Source organism: Phytophthora ramorum (genome assembly GCF_020800215.1).
Source record: "Phytophthora ramorum isolate Pr-102 chromosome Unknown Phyram_PR-102_s0001, whole genome shotgun sequence".
NCBI classification, from domain to species: Eukaryota; Oomycota; class Peronosporomycetes; order Peronosporales; family Peronosporaceae; genus Phytophthora; species Phytophthora ramorum.
This window is the reverse complement of record NW_027150647.1, coordinates 3,356,510-3,383,334: the sequence shown is the minus strand read 5'-3', so window position 1 is coordinate 3,383,334 and position 26,825 is coordinate 3,356,510. Positions and strand designations below refer to the sequence as shown.

At 52.7% G+C, this 26,825-nt stretch overlaps 3 protein-coding genes across 3 annotated transcripts; all 3 read left to right on the top strand.

Annotated features, from left to right (window-relative positions):
• Positions 1–695: 695 nt before the first annotated feature.
• On the top strand, positions 696–993 carry KRP23_783 (uncharacterized protein; the record flags this gene model as incomplete). The annotated part of the gene is made up of 2 exons (XM_067892964.1): positions 696–828; positions 917–993. The coding sequence occupies 2 exons, from the start codon at positions 696–698 to the stop codon at positions 991–993; spliced, it is 210 nt and encodes a 69-aa protein (XP_067751347.1).
• Positions 994–9,044: 8,051 nt separating this feature from the next.
• Positions 9,045–9,339, top strand: KRP23_782 (uncharacterized protein; the record flags this gene model as incomplete). Its single annotated transcript, XM_067892953.1, has 2 exons — positions 9,045–9,194; positions 9,271–9,339. 2 exons carry the CDS (start codon positions 9,045–9,047, stop codon positions 9,337–9,339), a joined length of 219 nt encoding a protein of 72 aa, XP_067751346.1.
• A 12,472-nt stretch (positions 9,340–21,811) lies between these two features.
• Positions 21,812–22,992, top strand: KRP23_781 (WD repeat-containing protein 43; the record flags this gene model as incomplete). The annotated part of the gene is made up of 4 exons (XM_067892941.1): positions 21,812–22,279; positions 22,329–22,498; positions 22,587–22,930; positions 22,982–22,992. The coding sequence occupies 4 exons, from the start codon at positions 21,812–21,814 to the stop codon at positions 22,990–22,992; spliced, it is 993 nt and encodes a 330-aa protein (XP_067751345.1).
• Positions 22,993–26,825: the final 3,833 nt, after the last annotated feature.

Here is a 26,825-nt window from a genome sequence, read left to right as displayed (position 1 = left end):
GGTCCGAAGACCAAGCAGCGATACCTCTGATGAGGGAAAGTGACGAGTGTCGACACGTGGTGTCAACAGTCTGGTGAGGGAGGGTGTAACGGGGTTACACGTAGTGTGTTTCACACAAATGGTGTGCACACCCAAGTTGGTGTGTGTACACGAGACTTAGGTTGGTGGCCTCACAGCCACCCGTCATGCATATTACTAGGCTCCACTATGGTAGATAGTGAGTGTTATACATTTACCCCACTGGCGCCCTGCCGCGAATAACAACAATAAAAATCAGTTCACGTTTTGAAGTCTAGTGTCTATTAGCCTTATTTAAGGTATTAATAACTCTAGGAGTCTGTACATCGCATATCTACAGACTGTACTTGGTTCTGGTATAGAACCTAGGTTTACAACCGAACTAAGACTCTGAGAGTCTACGTCTTCCTCTGACGCAAGCTACGGCAGCCCCGCTGCATGGGCGGTAGATTTTCCGTATTTTATTCAACTTTAATTACCAATTTACTTTCCAAGAAATTCTCACTAAAACAAACAAAAAAATGGAATCTTAAAAGTCAATTAAGTACGATCCTCCCCCGCCACCTCCCATTTTGTTTTGCCTGAACCGGGATCGAAGCAGCTAAAATGCTGAGAAAAGGGCGCTCGCTACTCGCACACCAACGAAACCCAGCACGAGGCCCAAGGGGACCAAGTAAATGCCGAGTTCGACGAAGAAGGCGCGTGCTAGCCGCACGCCCACGAAACCCAGCACGGAAACCAAGGGAGTAAAGAAGATGTCGAGTACGACGAAGAAGAAGCGTGTGAACACACTTTCGGGAGAAATCAAAGGTAAGCAAGTTTGAGGGAAGATATGGTACATCCTGGGCACTAACATGCGTATTGTTATAGCGATCAATGCTGCTACTGTTTGTTGCAGCGCGGCGCGAGTTACTTAGAGCGCAAAACCTGGTCGGCTACGCTCCCGCTGCTGATGGCTTCGTCAACAACACTTAAACTGACTACGACGAGTAACCGGACAAAGACCTGGACGGTGAACTAGATGATGACGCTATTGTGGACACTACTGCTGCCCACGACGAACTGATTGACGACGCTGCCGTGAACGCTGGTACTGTCGACAGTCGGGGTCATGGCGCTGCGGAGGGTATCCGTTCCCGTATGTTGATTTGGCTATGTTGCTTGTTTGTTTGTTTGCTTATGTTGTGTGTGTTGTTTGGTTTGATAGCGAAGACCCAAATGATACTGTTGCGGAGGGTACCATTTCCCGTAAGTCGTTTTACTATTATTGTGTTGCTATTATAATGTTGCTTGCATATGTTGCTTGAGAATGTTGTTGACTAGTTTGGTATCTCGTTGGTGGGTTCATTTCTGTAGTGCTAGGAGCTGGATCAAAACAAGAAAGGACCAAGAGCGTTGCTCGACGAGACAGATAGTGTTATGAGCCGAATGATGAAGATGGCATGAAAAAGCAGCAACACGTCCCAAACGCCCCCGAAAACCAACACGTCTAGTCAAACTTTAAGAAGCCCGTGAGAAGATAAAGAAACCCTATCGACTATTCACAAATTATTTAGTGAGGTTACCTTAAAGAACATTGATAGTTGGGATGAGTTTAAACAGCAGTGGAGAGCTACCCGGTCGAGTACTACTTGTGCTTCCGAGTTCGAAGCTCCGAAACTCTGACGAAGCACAACAGGTATGTACGTGCTATGTTGCTTTACGTTTTGTGTTGCTCACACTAGAAACTCATTTGTACGTTGATTTATCGGGGCTGGAGCAACACAGCTTCCGATGACGTACACATTGAAACGTATGTGGTGTACGCATGGAGCTTCGTAGGCTTCTCGTTGTGAGGGCCTAAGCGATCATGACTCGAGGTATACCAGATGTGAAGCAGGATATCATGTGCGTTCGGAGAAGGTTGTCGAGGACGGACAGGGCAAGTGGAAGGCATGTGTTGTTCTAGGCTCGGAGGTACACCTACAGTATTATAGGAATTATCTACTTGATACTAAGATGCTATTGATGTACATATATTGCTACACAACCACAATATCAGCAAGATCATCTTTGACTCGTACCGTGGAGCAAAGACGATACATCTTGCACCCCAGGGCCACCACAAACCTGGCTGCTGACCGAGGTGAAGACGCGCGCTGTCGACATCAGCCGCTGCATGTCGGGTAAGCGTGGCGGGTGCTTCTGGCAAATCTGTCTTTTCCGCCTTGTTGCTGTTATTGTCCGCTAGTAGTAGCGAACTTTAACTTCTCTATTAACATTGGACTGGTATGAGGACCGATATGGGTTTAACGACGCAGCAAACAAGAAACATTCTGCAACGTGTACTGGGAACGACAACCATTGAGCGATTTAAAGCTATTCTGGATACTTTTGCTGGAGATAATTGCGAAAACGACGTCGTGTTTGTACAGGATTAGTTGGATATCACTTGCGTCATTGCGGTCAAAGCTACCATTGCTGGAGGCTCGACTGTGATTTGCCACGACTATGTGCCTGTCGACATCGTGCTGCAGACAACCGCCGGTACAGATTTCCTGCCTGACGTGATTTACTCAGTCATGGAAGATGATGAGGCCGATTTTCTTCTTGGGAACGATACATTAGTGTCGTTGGGTATTGATGTCAACCGGCAATTAGAACAACTTGCCGGAGCCGATCTTCCTGGGGATAATGATGTAATTCATTTGAAGAGGTCCAAGGTGCAGACATCGCCCTCTCTGTTTTGGAGGTGCATGGCAAGTTGGAGGATATGGTCGTTGCAGCCGGGAATAATGGGTTTGACCCGGCATTCCTCTCTTTCTTGCGCGAGTCTGTGGTGAAATACGAGGATATATTCCGCATTGATATTGGTGCTGACCCACCTGTTTACGGTGGTACGCCCCAGCCCAGTGTCGGTTCCTGCGGGAATATACGAAGCGATTGGAACTGCTGCGGTTTATCGGACAGACCATCCAATGCCACTGGGCGTGTGCAGCCGTTCCAGTTCCAGTAGTCAAGCCCAAGTCACCCGACAAATTCCGGATGGCAATCAAGTATTGGCCGGTCAATGCGCTTACCGTGCCAATTGCTGGCTCAGCCGAGGATGTGACTGCCTCAACTGGGGAGACAGCAGGAGTTTACGGTTTTACCGGCTTAGGCATGCCGAAGGATCTTTGGCAGCTACCTCTCCACCCCGACAGGCAGGAGATCATAAATTTTACTACCACTGATACCGTGTATACTCCTACTCGAGTTCCTCAAAGAGCCAGAAACTCGACAACGCATTTTCAGAACGAGATGCAAAAGGTGTTTGCAGAGATTTTGTACGCGCACCTTCTTGCTTGGATTGACGATATTCGCGTCTACGCAAATGATTCATGCACATTTATTGCAGCTCTACGACAGTTTTTCGAGCTTGCTAGTGTCCATTGTCTAAAGATGAGCGTCATCATGACCTGCCTATGCCAAACGGAGGTCCGATGGTGCGGTCGTATTTTCAGTGGTGTCGGTATTCATCACGACCCTGAGCGGATCGATGTGCTGCAGGCTCTATCTCTACCAGTGACGGCAGCTGATCTACAGCAATGCTTGTGTGCAGCAGGGTGGATGCGAGACACAATCGTTGATTTTGGACGAACGAAGCGCCCCTTTCATGACAAGTTGGAAGCAGGGTTGGCTATCAGTGGTTGAACGAAAAATCTTGCGGTGGGTGTGATCATCGAGTGGATAGCCACTGAGACGGACACATTTGAACCCGCTAAACAACTTCTTGGCTCGTCGCAACTTCTACATTCCCCAAAGACCTCAGCGGGTGTATCAGTCTTCAGCGACGCGAGCGAGCTGGGCTGGGCTGGGGACTGGTGGTCACTTAAGTCGAACATTTGGACCCCCAACTGCATCAACTGCACTAGGTGTTGGTTTGCAAGAACGGTACATTTGACGCAACTGAGCGTCGCTGCAGAATGATGGAACTGTGCCCACGACAGGGAGACTTTATGTTCTCGGCCATTGACAAGATGAAACAAATGCAACTGAAGTACAAGCAGACCGCACCAGCAGGTGCTATAAGTGCGGATGACGAAGTCATCACAGTGGAGGATCGTATCTGGATTCCTGATACAGCTAAAGCGTTGCGGCAGCGCATATTTAGTGTTGCTCATTGCGGAAGCCAGGGGCTCCACGGACTTGATCCTATGATGTTGACAATTGAGAACACTTTCTCGATTAACAGTTTAGAGCAGCATTGCCCATAGTTTCTGAAGCGCTGTCTCTTATGCAAACACATAAAAGAAGGAAACGTGACCCCTCGACCCTGAGGTCTTACATACAATGCCACTGACCGAAAAGAGGTACTGCACTGGGATTCCTCTATGTCGGCGACAGAGTCGGCAACTGCAAGTATCTACTTGTACTAAAGGATGACCTGACTCATTTCTGTGAGCTCGTGGTGTGTGATACTGCGACAATTGCTGTGGCGGCTAGTGCTCTGGTGGACTGGTCGAAGCGTTTTGGCCTGCCGAAGAATCTTATTTCTGACCAGGATAGCCATTTTACGATTGAAGTGATACGGCAAGTCTTCAGACAACTCTCGATCGAGCAAGACCTTGACCTGGAATATGTGCTGTGGATCAACGGCACTATTGAACTACTAAACCACGACGTCCTACAGGCCCTTAGAGTTCTATAGATGGAATTAAAGTTGGACACGCACGAATGGGAGTATTGGTGTCGATGGTCCAGGGCATTCTGAACCATACACCGGTTGCTTCGCTGGGCAACAGGGCGCCTGATGAGACCTTCACGGCGCTACTTCACCCGATCCCGTTTGAGACGGTCGTGATACTGGGTAAAGGCAGCTCGATGGTGGTGTCGGAACAAGCAGCACCCCCAGCTGAAATGGTAGATATGCTGCAGAGTAGCCTAGCGGCTATGCACAAGGAGGCGGAAGCTATCCGAGAACGCCGCCGCCTACAGAACATGATCTGTTCTAATGACGTACCCTCCAACGTTTCTGTGGGATATTTTGTACTGTGGTCGCGGATCGGTTCCCGACATTCTGTCAACAAGCTACTGGCTCGATGGGTAGGCCCGTTTAAGGACGTTGAAGAACACCCACACGCCTACATGGTCCGCCACCTCTTGACGGGGCAACGTTAAATGGTGCATGGATTATGTCTCAAGTTCTAATGTAACGCTAGCCTCTATACGAGTGAAGAAATGCTCGCTCATGTGGAAACCAAGGAATGGTTTCGGGTGTTTTTGAGAGTGGCAAGGAACATCACAACGGTAAACATGGATGGCAGCTGTAGGGTGGGTCTGCAGGACGAGAAGGACTCGTCGGAGGCGCTCCGTGGTGTATACGATAATATACCCGTACGTGTAAAAACGTACGCAATGACAGCGAGCTGATACAAGTGCTCTCTGCAATAGACCAAAGTTTCAACGCCTAATTCACCGTGTGGGTTAAGACATCCACAAACTTCAACACATTGAAGTGCAACTTGACTTGTAACAATGTCCCGTCTCATACATTTACTTTCTCTATACGGATCGTGATAAGTCATGACAGCTGATAACTGATTTTATCATGGGTGCTGGATTTCTATCGTGCGGCGAGATATTACAATCGGGTTTTCTATTCATATCTGCACACCGGGCGACGGAAAGTGGTGTTCCCCTTCAGGGACTGTGTAGTATTTGGCACGACCTGCAGTCAATCCTCAAAGGCAAGGAGGCTGAGTTCAAGGACACCATCGTAACAAGCATCATCGTCTATCTACATCAAGTTGCAGCAAGTTGCAGTAAAACTTCAAGCCTGGTGCCTGACTATCTGGATAGATCAAGGGGCAAGGCAAGCGACCCTGGTGGCTTGTACAGACGAGTACTGTGTGTACGAGAGTAGCGTCGGTGATTTGCCAGGAGGGGGTGGCGGCGCTGAAGGCGTTAAATACTCGATATTTGCGGCGGTGGAAGCGCTGCTGTCTTGGTTCGTGTGTAGTAGCCCTCCGCTGTGAGCTCTTTTGGATCTATCGTCGGATTTGCTGTCTACCGTGATTTCTGCGAATCACCTCCGTAACGTTTACGATAGCAGAAATTTATCAGAAATATATTGCGCGTCGTGCTCATCGTCTTATCCTGTGTTGCTGTCGTGCGGTGTCAAAGCCTGTTGTGTTGCAGCAAGACCTGCCGTCATGTTGATACGATGTTGCAGGAACGCCGCCCCGTACATCCTTGTAAAGTAATCTTAATATCTTCAACTACGTCGGCGTTGATGTAGTTCACATTCCGTGTGTACATATGTGAGAAAACATGGACACATTGATCGGAGAGCGTGGTGTTTGGCACCATCTTGTGTGTCTCCTAGCGACATATAACCAGAGTTTAACGGGGGGGGGGGGGTTAAACCCAAAAAAATTCTACTCTTGGGGAATCACATATGTGGGAAAGGCAGACACGTACCTCAATCAAACTCGCTTTTTGGCTTCTTTCCTACCCCTCATATCGACTACCACACTACGTCTGCATTCACCCCCGAATGGCTATATTCGTCTGTACCGCAGCATTAGATGTTTCGGCAGCAGGGTAGCAAAACAATTAGCCACTGCCATGGCTATGAAAGCAAATTTTTCACAGAACCATAGCTCAAAGGGGACTACCGAAATCATTGCAAAGATCTAAACAGCAAAAAGAGCTAAACACTTACTAAATTTCAAGATTCCAGCAGGATTTTTTTACGAGCGTTGACTTGAACAAAATGGGCCGGCATGCATTCGGTCAATAAAAGACTCCAGTCACACGGCACATCCAAGCAACGTATAAAGTGATTGAATGCCAGTCATAGGATTTAGCAAATTGGAACTATCAGTATATTCGGAAAGATCTGAATACTTCCCATTATTGTGTGTGTGTGTGCGTCCTCTTCTACGTTTTTTTTCCGTCTCACTTTAAAAAAACTTGCGAGAAGTGTTCCGGTCTTTGCTAAGCTGTCGGTATGCAGGCTATTGGTGGGTGTTTGCAAAACAATCCGTCAGTCCCCGGGGAAACATTACGAAGTGATATCCCATAGCATACCAGCAGCACACGTTCAAGAAAAGACCACACATGCATTGGAGGGGGCACAAGTTTACCGAATCTGCAACTTTTTCTGGTGAGTCACCACGCGCTTATGGGAGGGATGTCAGCGCGGATGTTGAAATTGGTAGACTTATACTCGACTACTTTGGAGAATGAGGGATACAGTCCATGCCAAACATTAGTTATGGCGATGCGGCAAAACAAAACCAACCAGCGGGTCGCATTGAGGTCGGTGCTTGCATGCGACACAAGAAACGTAGAGATCTCCGACGAGAGCTTTAGCAGCCTTGAATCTACTCGACTGATTCATTCTCTGCAATCTGGGCAGCCCTTGGGTACGGGCGGGCAATGTGAGAGGTATCCAAAGCCAATTTGCAGTGTCTCCAGCAGTCCACTGCAGCTTCGGCTCGCGGGTATGATTTTCGACCAGCAGCCGATTATTCTTTTGGATGAGGTTGCCTGTGCGAAACGTGGGCATTTTGGAGAGCATGTTGTCGTGCTTATGAGAGGAACACGTGCGGCGGCAGCGGGGGGGGGTTGTAGTGGGTGGCCGCTCGTAGATCCCTTGTGAAATTGATATTTTGGAAATAATGATAACTGATCGAATTTTGGTGTAGGCTGAAGACATCTACATATCAGAGCAAAGCAATGATATACTAGTAGGTTTCACAAAATGATAGGGATTATCCCAAGCCCTTATTGTTAACCCTTTCGCGAGTCCCTTGGATAAACTATACTATACAAGGTCCAGATACGTCGTCCTAGAAGGGCACAAAATTCGCCCTGTTACGATTTCAGGATATTTGCCAGAGGCCCGCCTGCTGTTTACAATCCTCTCGGATGCAGAATAGAGAAAGGCAGGGGGTCTAAAAGGGCACAAAACGCGCCATTTGACAAGTTCACGGTACTTTTTCGAGACAAAACTGATTGGCTTATAGTTAATTTTCCAGCGTCGACCAGACGAATTTAGTATTCATTGGCTGAAATCCGGTGTATTTTTTGCGGTAAGAATCCGATGTCTTCGTATTTTACCGTGGTGTCTGCGTCTACGCAACGACTGCGCGATGACGCGCCACGGATGACGAGTACGTATTTCCACGACATAGCTTACATAGCTCGCTGGATAATAGTGCCGCAGCAACTCGATGATATGCAGCTCGTGAGGTGGTGCATCACCCTGCAAACAGTAGGATATATCGAGGCCTAACCAGGATCTCCGGTCATTACTGCTCTTTCACGCGATCTAAGCATTGTCATATGATCTGGCTGTACCGCGATAGATGCAAATATCTTGTTATTACTATGCAATAAGAACCGATGTATATATTTATATTTTGTGGGTGCATATGTCTTGCTGTTCCTATGTAATGTACCGTATTTCCCATCCGAAGCGAAATTTTGGCGCGAACCTATAACGTGATACCTCTTCAAACAGATGTGCATCAGTTATAGATAGTACACAATTGTGAATTATATCACACCCCTTTGAACTTATTGTTCTGGGACATGAAACGCCCCCCCCCCCCCCCCAACAGACCACACAATCGAATCTGCCGGAATGCCAAAGCGCCCGGCGGTGAATGCGGGTGGAATCACGAGAAAGCGGCGACGGCGGCAGTCACCGCAACCTGCTCCAGGAGCAAGCAACCTTGGGGGTGTGGTCGCGTTTAATGACGCGTGGGCGTGGATGAAATGCGCCGGGTGGACCTCAAAGCCACCTCCCAGCCAGAGCTTGGACCTTCGCTTTCGGTACATCCGACCGGGAGGTAACTCTGATGGCCAGGAAGGAGATGATTTTCTTCTAGGAGAGTCTGCTGTTCTCCGCTACGCAGCTGAAGCAACGGGTATAGTGTCTACTAGTTTGTGTTGGCAATGCGGTGTGTTTTTCGGCATTGGATCTGTGCAGTACTAACCATGATCTGTATTATGCCAGCAGCAGCCACAGAAAGCCGCAGCAACGCCAAGCGACGATGGGGAAGCTCGCGGCCTCGCCGGCCAAGATGCAGAAGGTGCTGCCGCCGGTGTTCGACAAGCTGGCGGTCAGCGCGGGCGCATACGAGGTCGTGGTGCAGGACGTGCGCGTGGAGGAGGACGCGGTGATGGAAGTGGCGCGGCAACTGGTACGTCGCATGATTTTGTTAGCCTCGGATGCTATTGCTGATGTTGGTTCTGTTGACATGAATTTGCAGTTGGCAGAATACAAGACATTATCGGAACACCTCCACCTGCGGTCACTGGAAACCCCACTCCCGGAGGACCGCCTAATTCATCACAACGGCCGACGAGAACGCCTCCGATGTTGCTGCAAGAAGCTTATCTCGACAAGTTGGTTGCATTCACCCCCGAACGAGAGTCCTGATATGAAGTCCAAGCAATATGACACGAAGTGTTCCTGGTTTTTCTGTGACGCACCGCCGTCGCGACTCTGGTCTAAAATTTCGAGCATGGATACTATTGGATGAAATGGAGAATATGACTCGGCTGTACCCGTGCGACACGGGTGACGTATGAAGTGCGACTGATTTATGAAAAGATCGTACGCCTAACCACAGATGGGCCCAACTGGCTGAAAGTGTGTATCCTGGATGTGTACAAATCCACGATTGCAAACCCGCATTATGTCCAGCTCCCGGACTTTCCCTTACGATGAGTGCCTAAAGCCTGGCGGAAAGTGCAGTTGAGAACGTATATCAGATTGTACCTCATATTGCTGTGGTTCAGAGTGACTACTAAAGAAACTGAACCAAGATCATCCACTACCAACACCCAAGTCGTGCGCTGGAAGCCAAAGAGTCTGGATGTCAAGTACATCCTGAATCCAAAATCCAACATCCTGACCCCAGAATACCGGAATCTTGAGAACGCCTTAAGCGCACCATACAGTGCTGCCATAGCACAATAAGTCTGCGTCAGCACCATAGAAACTGGTCACCACAACACAGTGTCGTGCCACCACACTTCCCCAGCACAGTGCGCGGGAAGCGTGCAAAAGGGGGAGGATAGGGTTAATCTGGTCGCTCTGCGTCACGCCAGCGGCTTTCTGGTGTGACCCACAGCATTTCGAGAAAGCACGTCCGCGGAGCGAGCATGCCAAGGCGGGTGAGCTGGCGAGAGATCGCCGTGGATGTCGACGTCGCCGAAGGCGAGGCGGAGGTGGCCAGGCTCCAGTCGTTCGATATCGACAAGAGCCAAGCCATGGGGTGCTCGATCTGGCCGGGCGCGGACCACAAGATGCGGTACCGGCTGCTCGAGTGCAGCTCCAAAACCTGCGCGGAAGCGTGCCCAGTGAAGTGCGCGTGGCGGGGGAAGATGGTCACGTGCTTGGCCTCGAAGCACGTGTCCATCTTCGAGTCCGGAGCGCACAGCTCGGCCACCGCCTCCCCAGGGCGCAAGAAGTTGTCGTTGGCGCAGAAGGCGCTCTGCCGGGATCTGGCCCAGAACCATCTCCGCCCCATGCGCATCCGTCACGCTCTATCGCGCAAGTTTGCCACCCCCCTTGATGATCTACCGCCGCTCAAGACGGTTCAAAACTTCGTGAATCACTTTGGCCGGACGCAGATGGCGAACAATGACCGCGTGACCGCGTCCAGGATCTGACGGCGTGGATACGCGAGCACGCGTACGACGGCTCGGAGACCATGACTGAGCCCTTCACGTTCGCGTGGGATCTCGATAACGTCGGCTTGCCAATAGTTGGCAATGGCTCGGACCTGAAGCCGTTCCTGGTGGGGATCACCACGAAGGCGCTGATGCTACGGCTGATGGTGCCCCCAGAAAGCTTCATCTTACACCTCGATGGGACCTACAAGATGAACCAGCTGGACTACCCCGTCCTGGTAGTGGGCGTGTCCGACCGTTCGCGCAGATTTCACTTGGTGGCTCTCTTTGTTATGTCTCAAGAGACACAACCAATGTTCCAGGCTGCGCTGCTGGCCCTTCGGCGGTTCAATTTCTGGATCAACGAGAAGCATTTGACTGTGCACTACGCAATGGCCGACGGCGACAGAGCTCAGTGCAATGCTCTGGCCGCGGTCTTCGGCGACAACCCCCATTTCCGCTTCCTGATGTGCTTCTTTCACGTAATGAAGCACATCCAGGAGCGCGTGAGACTGCTTTCCTCGGATGCACAAGCTCGAGTGCTGAGTGATGTGTACGATTTGCACTTCGCGCGGAGTCAAGGGCAGTATTTGGAGATGTTGCGTGCGTTTTTGAGGCGCTGGATGACTGTTCCTACTCTGATACCGTTTGCCCAGTACTTCCACGGGCAATGGCTTACCGGGCACTTCAGTACGTGGCAGGTGTTTGCAACACCAAGCGGGTTCGCCTCCACGAACAACCCCGCAGAGTCGTTCAACGCGCTGCTTAAGCGCGACTACACCCTGCGCCGGCGCCTTAAGATGGGCACGCTGCTGCGCGAGCTGAGCGCATGCTGCCAAGATCAGTCCAGCAGCGCCCGAGCGTTCGAGTTTGCTGTGTGTCCGGCACCAACCCTCGCACGGAGGGTCTCTGAGATGGTAAGGGAACGATTATTGGGCGTGGCCGGAGGCCAAGACATTGATATGGTGTGCGCTGGGTCGTGCTGCATCCTCCGTGTGATTTTGCTGCGTGCCGCTCGTGTTCCAGTGGCACCCAACAATCGGGGCGAAGCAAACATCGCCGTGTCGGTGCAGATGGGGTCGAATTATGCGCGGAAGGAAGTCGAGGGAGAGCCTTCGGACGGCTGGCCGGTGGATGTGCAGCGTCAGTGGTGTCCTTGTGACTACTGGTTTGCGTTTGGGGCGTGTGTGCACGTTCTGTTCGCACTACGAGTCACTGCGCACGTGGACAGCAGCGGAAGAGAAGTGATCATTAGTCGTCGGAAGAGAAAGCGGGGCGAGGTCGCTGTACTTCCTGACATTGGACGCCCGCGGACGATTGGGGCTGCTTTGAGTCTTATGTGATCCAGCGGCTGCATTGATGCGAGCTACGGCAATGTTAGTTCACGTGCATACCCGCAGTATTGAGTATAATGCACTACATGTGAGGGATCTTACCATTTGTGCCGATTCGTTAAGAACAGCTCCAGCACTCATACGTGGAATGAAATGGTCGCTCTGACAGTTCATTAAGTCGAGTGAGCACTAGATGAAAGCATTTGACGCGAGGAAATACCTACTACTACTCTTCTTCGCTGTCGGTGTCCTCTACAACACGAGGCGGCCAGCACCGATCGCATGCGCATTTAAATCATCGCTCATTACCGTAGTGAACGGTCACGGAGCAGATTGCGGCTCGCCTTCTGGGCGGGATACTGATAGGTAGTACGTCGAGTGTGCAAGTTCTCCAGGTGCTCCTGCACCTCCGGGCTGCTCTGCAAATTCTTGAATATAGCAGCCTTAAATGTTTTGGCGTGGTAGATCGCGCTGCCGCTCTTGGTTATGGCACACTTCGCCAGGTGCCGTCGCTTCCTCGACCCGGGCACGTGCCACTGCGCCATCTGCTTCTTGGCTTGGTGCCGTATCTTTGCGCGGGCGTGGCGGTTTGGTATGGCGAGGACGTAAGCAGCCACCTCTGCTTTGCTAGGTCGACCGGATTCAGCATTAGATAGCGTTCCGCTCTCCTCCCCAGGCGACACTAAGTCGATAATCTGCCTCAGAGAAGACTCAGCGCCGATTCCCTCGCTTGGAGAGAACTCCTTAGACCATGTAGAGTCTTCTGCAGCGCTCGGAGTTGAGTTACCGCTGTGCGTCGGGGTGCTGGGTGAACGCATGTGGTCCGCATTGGATTCCGCGTCTGGAGAGCTGCACGCGCTGTTCTGCGGAGTTTCCGGGACTATTTCCTCGCTTGCATCGCGATATCCGTCACGTACGGCGTCGAATGCAGCTGCCACTGCTCCTTCAAGCGCTTTATTGAGTGCGCTGGCACGTGTTTCCGCCGAGAACGTTCCCGTCACCAGATCAAATGTCCTCAGCTTGCGCCACTTGGATCCTCCTGCCTTGAGGGGGGTGCTGAATCGGTGTGCGACCCGCTTCAGCATCATGTCCGGCGGAATCACCTCCTCCGTGTCCACCGTGATCGGGAAGTCGACATCCGCGCCACCATCGACACGGGTGAAAAGGAAGTTGGGCTACGAGCTGCGGAGAGTTGAAAGCTTAGAAGACGGCTTCGGGCCGAGATTGCAAAACCAAAAGTGAGATTGATTGAGTGAGTTTTAGCTGCTAGCCTGCCTCCTACGCTCTCTTGTCGGCAAAAAGAAAAACGTCCATGTGGGGACTCGAACCCAATCAAAGACCCGGCACTTAACCCACTACACCATACTGCATGACCAAAGTCACGCACACCCTACTCCTACATATGTAACTCCTACTATGCACCCACACGCATGTCCACGCCGCTTGAGCACTTGGACACGCTCCCACACGCGCACGCAACCTGCGCGTCTCATCATGAGCACTTGACGCCGCCACAAATCCCCCCGCACACGCGTAGAGGCACGCGCACGCACACACGCCTTGCACCCACACCTGGTGCACACACGCACATGCACACGCAGCACCCTCTAACACTCTCCCTTGATGCGCTGTGCTTGGCGTCTTAGGCGTCCATGCCGAGTCCGACGAGAAACTGGCGGTGCTTGGGTCGTGCCAGTGCCTTGGTAAACCCGTCTGCGATCATCTCGTCTGTCGGCTTGTACTCGAGCACGATGACCTTGTCTTCCACCTTCTCGCGCAAGAAGTGATACTTCAAGTCGATGTGCTTGGTGCGTGAGTGGTACGCTGGGTTCTTGGCCAGCGCAATGCAACCTTGGTTGTCCTGAAAAATGGTAGTCGCACCCACACACTCACACCCCACGTCCAGTAGTAGCTGACGCAGCCACACTGCCTCTTGAGTGGCGTTGTACAGTGCCATGTACTCTGCCTCCGTGCTCGAGGTTGCCACTGTCGGTTGCCGCTTCGACTTCCACGAAATTGCACTCCCGTTCAGGAAGAACACGTAGCCAGTAGTCGAGCGCCGGGTGTCCAAATCACCTGCCCAGTTCGCATCCGCGTAGCCGATCAGCTCTCCCTTAGTCCCGCCGTTGAACACGAGTCCCAGGTCCTGAGTGGTCTTCAAGTACTTCAAAATCCGCTTCGCAGCCACCCAGTGAGACTTGTTGTACCGCTCGCAAAACTTGGCCACTTCACCCACAGCTTGAGCAATGTCCGGGCGCGTACAAGTTGCGAGGTACATCAAAGCCCCCACCAACTCGCGATACGGGTACCTGGGCACGAAATCTTCGTCTTCTGACGGCTTCACCAGCTTCGAGTTGCTGTCCGCTGGTGTGTGCACTGCCTTGCACTTTTCCACGCCGAACTTCTCCGCGAGTCGTTGAATATACGCTCGCTGATTCATGACGATGGTCTTGTCGTCGCGGTTGCGGTGGATCTCGATGCCGAGACAGTACTTCAGCTCACCGAGCTCCTTGATGCTGAACTCGCGCTTCAGCGCCTTCTTGATCTCACCGATCTCCGCTTTCGTCCTGCTGAAGATCATGAGGTCGTCCACGTAGACGATAATGATGCTGAACTTCGAGTCCGAACGCCGAACATACACACACGGATCCGCCGCTGACCGATGGAAACCTTGGCCCTCCAGGTGCTTGTTCAGCTTGCTGTTCCATTGGCGTGCCGCTTGCTTCGTGCCGTAAAGCGCTTGCATCAACAGGCACTTCTTGGTTGGGTTGACTTGGTCTTCAAATCCGTCCGGCTGGTCCATATAGAGCTCCTCTTCAACGTCGCCGTAGAGAAACGCGGTGTCCACATCCACATTTTCAGCCTCCATGTCTTCCTCTGCTGCAATCGCCACCGCCGTGTTGATGGACTCCTTGCGTGCTACAGGAGCGAAAGTCTCCGTGTAGTCGACCCCTGGACGTTGCGTGAAGCCCTTCGCCACGAGACGAGCCTTGAACTTGATGATCTTCCCGCTCGGGTCACGCTTGATACGGAACACCCACTTGCACCCGATCGCCTTTTTGTCTGACGGCATGTCCACCAACTTCCAGGTGCGGTGATCCTCAAGCGACTTCATTTCGCTTTCCATGGCGCGCAGCCATTCGTCCTTGTACTTGCTCCGCATGACTTCATCGTACGACACCGCGCGCTCACCGTCGTCGTCTTCGGTGAGGAAGCAGTAGAGGGAATCGAACTCAGCCTCGTAGTCGTCCAGGTTGAACTCACCCCTTCGAGTCCCGGGAAATTCGTCTTGGTAGCGCACGACTCCACGCCTTTTGCGTGCCGGACGCACCATCCACTCCTCTTCGCCGTCTCTCCCTGGCGTGCTAGAGCCACGCGTTGGCACAGATCCGGTCGGTCCGCTGTGCTCCTCGGGTTCGTGGAGTGGGCGTGTCGGGGGCGTGCTGAAACCGTCGTCAACACTGGGTTCTTCGGTGCGCTCCTCTTCTTCATCGTTGTCGATGATGTCGATCACCTCCTGGTTGCGCGTCTTCGCCATTGTGACCGGTGGCGCTTCAGCAAACGTCACACTCCTTGAAATCACGATCGATCCGTCGCTGGGGTCCAGGAGTCGATATGCTTTGTGTTGCTTGGCGTAGCCGAGAAACACGCACTTGATCCCCGAGTTGTCCAGCTTTTTGCGTTTCTGCTTGGTCACATGGGCGTAGCACTCGGTCCCAAAAACGCGCATGTGCTCCAGACGTGGCGCCCTCTTGAAAACCAGCTGGAATGGGCTTGCGTGTGGGCTTGACGTGTTAGGCAACACGTTCCGAATGTCTGCAGCTGTCATGATGGCCTCGCACCAGTACGACTTGTCCATCCCGCTCTCCCCCAGCATGCAGCGTGTCATTTCGACCAGCGTACGGTTCATCCGCTCTGCCATGCCGTTCTGTTGCGGGTTGTAAGGCACCGTGAACTCTTGCTTGATGGTCTTCTCGTCGCACAGAGCCACCATCCCCGCGTTGCAGTATTCACCGCCGTTGTCACTGCGTAGCACCTTGACCTTGATGCCCGCACTTGTTTCTGCCTCCTTGAGAAACTTCTTGAACGCCTCACACACTTCGCTCTTCTTGTGCAGTGGGTAGATTGTCACAAAGCGACTCTTCATCATGATGAAGCTCACAATGTACTTGTAGCCCGACTTGGATGCAGGAGTGACGGGCCCCAACACATCAGAGCACACAGTGGTGTCCTTGCGTGCGCTCTCCCTGGCTTCGAGTCCCTCCTTGGTCGACTTGAAAGGCTTGCGTGCCTGCTTCGCAGTCGCACACACGCCACACACGGTTCCAGGCTCTGCCAGCGCACCCTTGAGTTTCCCGTCCTTGATCATGGAATTCAGCGTGCCGAAAGACGCGTGGCCGAGTCGCCGGTGCCACAAATCCATATTGTCTTCAGCCGCATGGCACTCGTCGCCGCCCTCAATGTTGAGGAACATCAGCTTGCCTTGCTTCCTGCCCGTCGCCACCACTTGGCTGCCGCGTTTCACAACGCACTGCTCGCTGTCCATAGTCACGGTCATGCCGCGTGCCGTTGCAGCCGTGAGAGAGAACAGGTTCTTGTTCAAATCTTGAACGTGCAGTGTGTTTTCCAGTCGCGCATTTATCCACGCACTACCAGTCCAGACACGCAGAACAACTGTTCCAACCCCGAGAATCTTCAAGCTCGCGCTGCTCTTTGCGCTCGATATGGTGCGCGCAGTCTTTACACCCGAGTACTCTTGAAACGCGTCGCGTGTCTTGCACATGTGTGCCGAAGCACCGCTGTCCATCACCCAGCACTCGCTAGCAAAAGCTTCCGTCGCGTGGAACGCAACGTTCGACTGGTCTTGGACATCTTCATCGGGACTTGCCTCGGAACGGCAATCCCTCGCATAGTGGCCAGGCTTGCCACAGTTGAAACACTTCCCGAAGGGCCCCTTCTTGCGCATCCCGCGTGCGTTCTTCTTCTTCTGCTGCTGCTTCCCATTGCCCTTGCCGGCAAGAAGCGCAGTCGCCTCTTCGATGCGGTTCGAGTCCTTCTGACGCACTTCTTCCGCAATCAGCTTGCTCACCAGGTCTGCAAGCTTGAACTCACTCACTGACATGCGAAACGCTTGAACCAGAGCCTCGTAGCTCGATGGCAGACTCCGCAGCATCGTCGCGCAGACGTCTTCCTCAGTTGGCTCACACCCCGCGTTCTTCATCTCCATCACGAGCTTCTCCAACTCCGTCACGTGCTTGCCGACGGAGGACGCCGTGAACTTGAACGCCGAGAACTTTTCCTTGAGCCACAGCCGGTTCGCCATGTCTTGAGTCTTGTGGAACTTCTTCAACGTGTCCCACGCCTCCTTCGCAGTCGTGGACGTCACCACGTGCATCAACTGCGAGTCGTTTAGGTTGAGCACAATCGCCGCGTGCGCTTGTTGCTCCTTCGCCGTCGATCCGGCTTCCCCGGAGACAGCTTCCCACAATCCCTTGGACATCAGGTACATCTTCATCTTGTAGCTCCACAGCGAGTAGTTCGAGCCGTCGAAAGGCTCGACCTTGAACTTGGTGTCGGTACTTGGGCTCATAACCAAAAGGAAGTTGGGCTACGAGCTGCGGAGAGTTGAAAGCTTAGAAGACGGCTTCGGGCCGAGATTGCAAAACCAAAAGTGAGATTGATTGAGTGAGTTTTAGCTGCTAGCCTGCCTCCTACGCTCTCTTGTCGGCAAAAAGAAAAACGTCCATGTGGGGACTCGAACCCAATCAAAGACCCGGCACTTAACCCACTACACCATACTGCATGACCAAAGTCACGCACACCCTACTCCTACATATGTAACTCCTACTATGCACCCACACGCATGTCCACGCCGCTTGAGCACTTGTACACGCTCCCACACGCGCACGCAACCTGCGCGTCTCATCATGAGCACTTGACGCCGCCACAAATCCCCCCGCACACGCGTAGAGGCACGCGCACGCACACACGCCTTGCACCCACACCTGGTGCACACACGCACATGCACACGCAGCACCCTCTAACAGGGTGACGACGGCGCGACGATACCCTCGGCGGTCGCCACACACGAACGCACGCGAGTAATACTCGATTACTTCCCCTGCACGGAGCTCCTCCGGTGCCATCTCCGACGCGCTGAGGCCCGGCATGGTCTTGGGCTGAGTGCTGGACGCCCGTGCAGCGCTTCTTCGGCGGCCGCCCTGCTCCGGCTGCTTCGCTGCTTCACCGAAGATTGTGGTGTGAACATCACACAATTAGATGTGTACCACCCCACTACCGGCCCAGAAGTCCATCATCCTGCGTGCTCATTCCGTCACGCCCATCGCGCTGATCGGTTGTGCGCAGCCAGGCAGCGGGGCAGTGGAGCCTGGCCTGTCCGTGCGTATTGTGGAGATGGGCTACTGTGTTTGTCAGATTCTGACATGTGAAAGTTATATTTCCTCCAGAATCTTGACGGTTGACCACTGACTATTTGAATTCGAAGACAGTGGTACGTCATCAAGTGAAACGCAATTGTACTACCGCCAAAGAACCCAACAGAACTGTCGAGTCGACACTTTTGAAGCTACGAAGACAATGTACCCAGACCATACTGAAGCGAAGACAATTCGACCCAAGCCATAGTGAAATCAAGATAAATCACCCAGAGCCGAGATCTAGAAAGAATTGATAGTTTAAGGCTTACAGCCAACAACAGAGTTTGTTTCACCCCGTACTGCGCAAGTGAATTCGGCCAAGCCTGCCGACGGAAATCCGGAGGACCCGAGACTACGACCGCGATACAACAAGGGGCGCTGCGACCATTAAGGACGGGTCGTCTGTGGCATCTCCACCTCATAACATCAAGTCCAGTTAGATGGTGACCAGAGGCGCTCCGGCACCCTACCTATTTCATATTCTAGTTGGGTCGCTAGCGTGCTGGTGTTTGCCCATTTCATATTCCCTTGCTATTTGAGGTGACTGACTAGCAGTTGTCCCCCGAAGTGATAGTTTAACTGCTGTGTGTATCGACTGACTATAGTATGATAGTTTCTCTCTTAATTGAGAGTGGTGCGCGTTTTATACGAGTGTTCAGACTGACTAGGTGTCTGAATTGTAAGACTCGAGTGAGCCTAGCGAGTGACCCACCGTCCAAGGGTCGATAAGAATAAGTGACGGCTATTTGTATTGTATATAACTCTGTATTTGTTGGCTATTGGTGTTTGAGGTGCATCCTGGGTAAAGGTGCATCCTCAATTTCCGATACTCTGGGTATGAAATCCAGACTACACTCTGCCCTTCTGTCGTTGAGAGTGCATCCTGAAGTGGACGTATACTCGGCACAACTTCAAGGCCGCAAGCTCGGTGAAGTGCCGTTTCGTCAAAGACAAACGAGCCGACAGGGATTCCGCAAGGTACCCACGCCACCAAGAACCCAAGGTTTCGCTTCGCGATGAGATCTTGGATACTTGTTGACTCCTACAAGTCTTCCCCCTTCAATCCTGGAGGAGGAATTCCTGGAGCGCGCTATACGAACCCCCCTGGGCGATAAAGGTTTTATCGACCTCGCCACAAATATCGTCCAGTCGGCACCGCGTTCATCGTGGGCCGTGTTTGCCGACGACCCATGCGAGGCAAGTTCGCTTGTCTCTTTGAGATCCGGTGGCTTGATAGCCAGTTCCAGAACGTGATGGAGCATATCAGTGTTGGCAGTGTTCCGCGTGGCACCATCAATTACGAAGCACTTACCCGGTCAACGGACAACCCAGATTGGCAAGAACTTGTGAGGGGTGATGTGGATGATGATATCGCCGTGAATGACGATGGCAATCTGGAGGTGGCCGACCACTACGAAGAATACGATGCTGGGGTTTTGCTTCCGACCTGTGTAGAGGAAGTGGAAGCCATTCGAAGCTTACGCTTCGAACCCATGGGAGATATTGAGGCGCCTATCGACCTTTTCGAGCGCGCTGGTGGCTCAACGATGACTACACTCCGTCCGGCCTACAAGCACATTTTCGAACTTTCGACATCCTCAAGCTTCTTCGCCTACTTGCCGGTGTATTTCTGGCGCCAAGTCCTGTACGAGACCAACCTGTACGCAGCTACCTATGGTATCCAGATCTCAAGGGCGTTCACACTCGACGAACGAATGGCTGTCTTCGGTATCATGTTCTACATGGCTTTGAACGACAAAGGAGAATACGCAAACTACTGGGGCCAGCAACCTGAAGACTTGATTTTTGGCGGGAGCTCGATCTCGCTCGACAGTGTGATGTCCCTCAACCGATACAAACTGCTGCGGCGCTGCTTGAGTTTCAATGTTGTGCCTACCACGCTGGATATCGACGCTGCTGCTCGTATCAGACCTCTGTTGAACCTGCTAAAAGTCACCGGCGGCCTCTACATCGACGTTGGGCGAAATGTGGCTCTAGGTGAAGCCGGCGTCGCGTGTCGGTCGCGTTCGGTACGAAACGGATCGTGAACATGGACAATTACTACGCGTCGGTTCGACTACTGCAAGCTCTTGAACCCAAAGGCCTGTATGGTCGGGTTACGGTCAAGTCGAACAGCAAACACTTTCCTCGACATACCATCCTCGATGAGAAGAAATGTACCCGCGGTGATCTCCGCCAGGCGGTCTCCTATGACTACAGCATGATTGCTGCCTCATGGTGCGATGGGGATGTTGTCAATATGGTGTCCAATGCTGATCCTTCTACTATTACGCCGGTATCCCGGATGGTAAGCGATTCGGTTGGTGAATTCTCAGCTCCAACATGCGTTGGCGAGTACAACCAAAACATGCAAGGCGTCGATCGACTAGATCATATTCGAGGCAGATTTTCTATCGCTGACGGCCACTCTTACAAAGATGACACAAGAAACTTGCACTGGCCATGATTGACGTTACACGGTCGAACGCGTACTTGACGCGCCGACTGGCGAGACCCGACCCAACCGCGCGCGATCCGCACCGGCAGTTGTGACGGAATTGACCAGCGAGCTGATGAACGGCAAGTGGGCCGAAGTTCCGAGCGAGGGTCGTATGATCTACGGAGCACGGCTGGTAGACGGAAGTTTGGGCGTGGGTGGCGATGAAATTTCCGTTACACCAACTCGACGGTCAACCCCTAGCGCCGACAGTCCTCTCCGGTGGTGCACTGCCGTTGCTTCGAAGCAAATTCATGATAAGAAGAGCAGGAAACGGCGCAGGTGCATAGTTTGTCGATGGGAATATCGCTACCCTACGGAGGTGACAACATACTGCCTCACGCATGGTGTTTGTCTCTGCCGCGAAGCGAACGAAACGTTGCCAACGACCTGGATGTGCCCACAGCAATCACGGACTTGCTGGGATAAGTTCCACAAGTTTTTATTTGCCCAAGAACCTAAAAGGGAGCATCCGCCGGGGCTCATTGCTCGCTCAACTAAAAGCGGCTGCGACTAAGCGAACCTTCCCAGCCTGCTCCTGAATGGACCGCAAAACCTGCAGTCGTCCGCGAAATTGTGCTGTAGCTATGCCTGTAATGCGTCTGCTTAGACCCACTACTTAAGCTTACACGTGTGCGCACGTGTATGAGGAAACGTAGGTGCATTTAACTTAAGTTCAGTATACTTGTTTCCGCAAGTATACTTAAACCTAGATAAAGGAACCGAACGATAGCTTTGGTGCCAAATGAGAACTGTATTGAAAGTGGTCAACCTGAATGTATCCATTAGTGCATGTTGCACTAAGGTAGGAGGTGAACCGACTGTGTAGCCCCGCTACAATGCCCGAGCGAGACTTCAACGATGCGGTAGTCATGGATGAGTTTGTCCTTACAAATATTCAGATATATGCACTAAATGTATCGAGCGGCCACTGGACTCCGAGCAACAGCCGATCAAAGCTGTCGCTGGACAGTGCTACTACGGTCTTGGACGGTCGCCTCAAGCTCTGGAACGTGGCCACGAGCGCCCTGCAGCAGGAGCTCAAGAAGCTCGACCACCTCAGCTACCGGTACACGTGTCTGACCTGGTCTCAGCCTGCCTCCAAGAGCAAGAAGCGCGACAGCGACCTGGGACTATTGGCTCTGGGTACTAGCAATGGTAGTATCATGATGTGGGACCTGGCCACGGGCGAGGCGAAGCACACGTTGCAGAACGAGACCAGCCACGCCGTGCAAGCGCTGGCCTTCAACCCACAAGACTCGCTTCTCTACGCCAGCTCGACCGACAAGCACGTGCTGGAGTGGATCGTGAGCAGCGGCCAGACGCAGCGCAAGTTCCGCGTGCGCTCGGGCGGCGCGTCGGCGCTGTGAGTGTCTTCGGACGGCGCAGTGCTGGCGGCCGGCGGCTCGGCGCTGCCTGTCGTTCGGCAAAAAGAGCCGCAAGCTCGCGTCGGGTCTGTCGTCGGCCATCACGGAGCTGCGCTTCGCCGCCGTGGAAGGAGAACTAGAGGCGTCCCGGTTCCTGTTCGCTGCGACGGCGGGGGTTCGGTTCGTTAACATGTACGACCTGGAGCTCACGGAGCACGACGCCCCTGCCCTCACCTTCAGTCTGCCCAGCCGTGGCGACGCACTCTTGCGCGCCGGTCAGAGCCACGTTCGTCTGGTCGCACAAGTACGAGCAGGTCAGCAACGTGGCCGAGCTGACGGTGGCCTTCAAGCCGCTGCCGCCCACGGTCGCCGCGGAGCAGAGCGCCGGCGTGCTGCTGGCCGAGATCAGCACCCAGGGGGACAAGAAGGCGGAGCTGCTCGTGACGCGTGGTTCGCTCTTGTTCGAGAAGGTGTCGCTGGTGGAGGAAAACGCCCCGAGCCAGTGGAAGAGGGCGCTCGAGTTTGCCGAGATCAGCGACGCGCTGCTGCTCAAGGCCGTGCGCGTGACGACATCGAGCGAATGCACTTGCTCAAAGAAGTGCACGACTGTATTCAACTCCGCAAGTAAATGTATAGAGGCGTTAAAGCTGACTTTCAACTGCATTGTACCTTCAGTTCTCGTGTGAGCTTCCAGCGAGCCCAAAATGACTCCGGGCACCTCGATCTGTGCCTCGGACAAAAGAGCAAAGTCGAAGCAACGACTCGTGCTTCCGGCATTGCGCTTAGCTCGCGAGCTACAACAAGTTTAGCGGGTTCTTCAAACAGAAAGTAGTTTGCGAAGATAACCGTAGCTTCTGACGTTGAAGGCTGAGTTGACAGCAGTACGTCCCGCACATCCGCAGCCTTCATCACCACCTTTCGAAGCTGCGGATATGTGTCGGTATGTTGCTGAATTTGCTGTGTAGCGAGTGAGCATAGCTCAGCACGAACCTCGACGCCAATGCACCTCCTGACCGTTGTCGTCAGCGCAGCTTGAGCCAGCACATTGCCTATTCCTGCGCCGATGTCAAGGAACACATCCCACGCATGTAGTGGCTCCATCGCTGCAAGCATGTCGGCGACACCCACCGGAAGTAGCTCGCCCGCATTACCATGAGTTCGCCCAGACTGCTGGCGAATATCATTAGCGGTGACCTTGTTGAAGATGGACGGGAGCACGCGTATAGCATCAGGCAATTGGAGCGCTGCCGCATTCTCATGCGATTTCACCAGTGCATCTGTCACTTCCGCCTCATCACCAGCCGCTATCTTGACCGCTGCACCGACCATCTTCACAACCGCTGTCTGCCCCACCTGGGTTCCTCAGCTGCTGCCGCCGCTGTCTCCCTCACCGCTGCTCGAGTGGGTTCCTTGGCTGCTGAATCTGCTGCTCTCCTCACTGTTTCTCGAGTGGGCTCCATCTCTGCTGCACCTGCCGTCTTCCTCGATGGCGCTCCAGCAGGCTTCACTGTTGCTCCACCGGTCAGTGTCCCCACTACTGCATTCGCCGGCTTCTCCCCCACTGAACCGGTTGGATCCTTTGCCTATGGTGGGGTCGAATGTCGCCGACGTGGCTGCGCCACCGATGATGCCCTTGCTACCGGAGATGGTTGCGAGTGCCGAGTCGTCGTGTGAGGTGGGCGTCTTCCCGACGAAAGTAAACGTTGTCCTGGCGCAAAACCACTAAGAAAGAGCGCGGGAAGTTCCTGATTTCCTTGCCGTACGTGCACTTCAGAGTGATAAGCCGCAACCGGAGTTGACTGGCTGTCCGCTTAGATCTCATACACCGCTCCACGTACGCCCATGCCACTCGTATTCCTTCGTTCTTGAACTCCAGCGGTATCTGAACTAGCTGTTTGTCCTCCCAGTCAAGGAAGCTGGTGTCCATGGGGCAGGTAGGAAGAGGTGTGAATGTCTTGAAATTACTATGCCCTCGTTGTTGACTTGTGCAAATATATAGATGTTTGTATGTACCATAACGAATGGCACTGAGTGGCTGGGAGCGAGGGCTGGTTTGGTAAGATAAAAGAAAAGATAATGAATCCCAATTTATGGCCGTAAATCAAGGTGATTCCGATGACGTGGCACGATAATTTACGGCCATTTCCACGCATGCGCCTGCACCCTCAGTTCTGATTGGTAGAAATAAAACCCGGTAGCATTGACAAGCTAAAAGGCTAAAAGGGCACAAAATGCGCCCCTTGGGGGGGCTGGTTTCACACCGTGTTTTGCAAAACCCCTTAAAGGGCGAATTTTGTGCCCTTTTGCCGCGAAAGGGTTAGTTGAACCATTCTTCGACCACATAGACGACGTTGCGCATGGGGAAGAAGCAGGAAACCGTTGCCTCATGCGATCGGGTTGGCCTTTTAACTCAGACATCAGGTGGACGCCTTGCCTCTCCCTGGCGGAATGGCGATTGCGTTAGCGCGCTAACTAGGTATCCATGGCAGACGTATTTCGGGTCGGGACATATATCGGGTCACCCACCCCACATACAAATGCAAGTCAATAAGGAAAAATGGTCCCTGTATATGGACTGCGTCTAGAGACACAAATACCGGTTTAGGGCTCAATTGAGCAGAGCAAAATGAAAGACAGACGACCGCTCTTTCGTTTGAGCCATCGCATGCCTTCTTCCGACCAGAACATCCAACACAACAGATTCGAAAAGCTCACTGATTAAGCAGGTCCCCCTGGCGACCTGGATAGATGTCGTTGCTGCGGTGCACAACGGCATCCCGTAAGAAAAGCGGCCCGAACGTACCAAGTATCCCGTGAGCCACTTCGTCTGCGTACCCGCGGGCTCGAACCGCTGGATGACAAGCGTGGTCCGCAGTTCGTGCATCTATCGGAAGGTGGTGACCGAGATGTTGAGGAGATAGTCCACTACCGCGCACTTCATGGAACGATCAACGGCTGTCGATGGAAAACAACGTAGCTGGCATCGCGTGTGATCCATTGATTAAAGCATACTGTGAAAACAACGCCAAGAAGGGGTTTGAGAAGAATGGCATTTTCCTGTTGTCGCTGGATGTAATGCTGAAGGGGATTTTTAGTTGCAAGCCCGTTGTACAGCGCGATACACTCCCGCACGTCACTGTCGTCGTGGGACAGAAAATCCCACCTCCTAGGTTGCTCGAGGTTTCAGATCGTCAAAAGCGTGTACTGCGAGAGCTCGACCTGAACGTTGACGCTCTCAATGTTTTTAATCTGCTGTCAAGTTTTACTGCGGCACCACTCCCGCAAAAGCGAAAGCGTGGCTACTGGATTGACAACAGATATGTCGATGGTGGCTTACTTGACTACGATATGTTGCATGCTGCTGGGGCTAAAGCGGCTGCAATAGCTGACGCGGATAGACAGAAGGCAGAGCGCGCTGCAGCAAAACAAGCTGAGAAGTTGGAGAAGTTGGAGAAGGGGAAGCAAAAGGGAGACCAAGCTGAGGCAAGGGCGTGGCGTGCGAAAAAGAACGCAAAAGTTAAGGCGGAGAAAGCGAAGGAAACGGTAGGAAAGTATGCGTAATGGGCCCCTCCCATTTACATTTTTAGGTAGATCTACATAGGTAGATCTACAAAGTAGGTACAAAGGCAGCGTGTGCCTCGTTTCCCTCGTATGATTGGTTGAAAGTGGGGATCCAGACCTATTTCGACCAATCAGGTGTCGACCTGCATTTGAGTGGTTCACATGGATCCGAGGGCCATCCCAATAATAAAACCGAGTTGGTTTTACCCCAGACTAAATACTTGGTCTCCTTATACCTGAGCGTAGTGGACGCTTCCTCACCGCTACGTGTAAGCTAGTGACGGGCACTCACCTGGCCCGTTACAGTATGGGGCCCGGTAAAGAAGCGGAATATGCCTACAGCACTACCTGTAGAATAGCTACCGCAGCTCACCTTGCCGGAAGATATCTCTATGACCATGGCTGTCTTAAAGTGTTGTGCCAAATCTTTTTTGGTGTTCAGTATTCAATAGTTACGAAAGTGACCGAAATTCGTCAAGCCCAGTAGCGATACCATACAACCATAAGATAATTGAAAAGTGACCCGACACACGACTGTCATGGATAGTGAGGTTTTGCACTCAAAAGTTTGCCAGAAAGGTTGAGGGGGGAGCAATCTTTGCCTTCTTTTTACAGTCAATAGCCAGCTAAACGTGACCAACCCTGCTAACTATTAATACACTATACTGTGGTTTGTTGAGCAGCTGCGAATGAAACTCCAAGCGAGGATGCCACGGGGGAACCCAAACACAGAGCTTTTCGATCCGAGCAATTCATCTCATGGCGGATCACTGCCGTACGTACTAGACACGTGTTTGATGTTTCAGCTGATTGCGACTCGCAATTTGCGTGTGTAGCACTGTGTGATACAGTGTGTTACCTTCTCCATGGGAACATTTACCTTATCAACGACGCAAATTTTGATCAGCTTAGTCCATGCATCATGTTGCAGGTTACTAAGCTTACGTTGCCAGGTAAG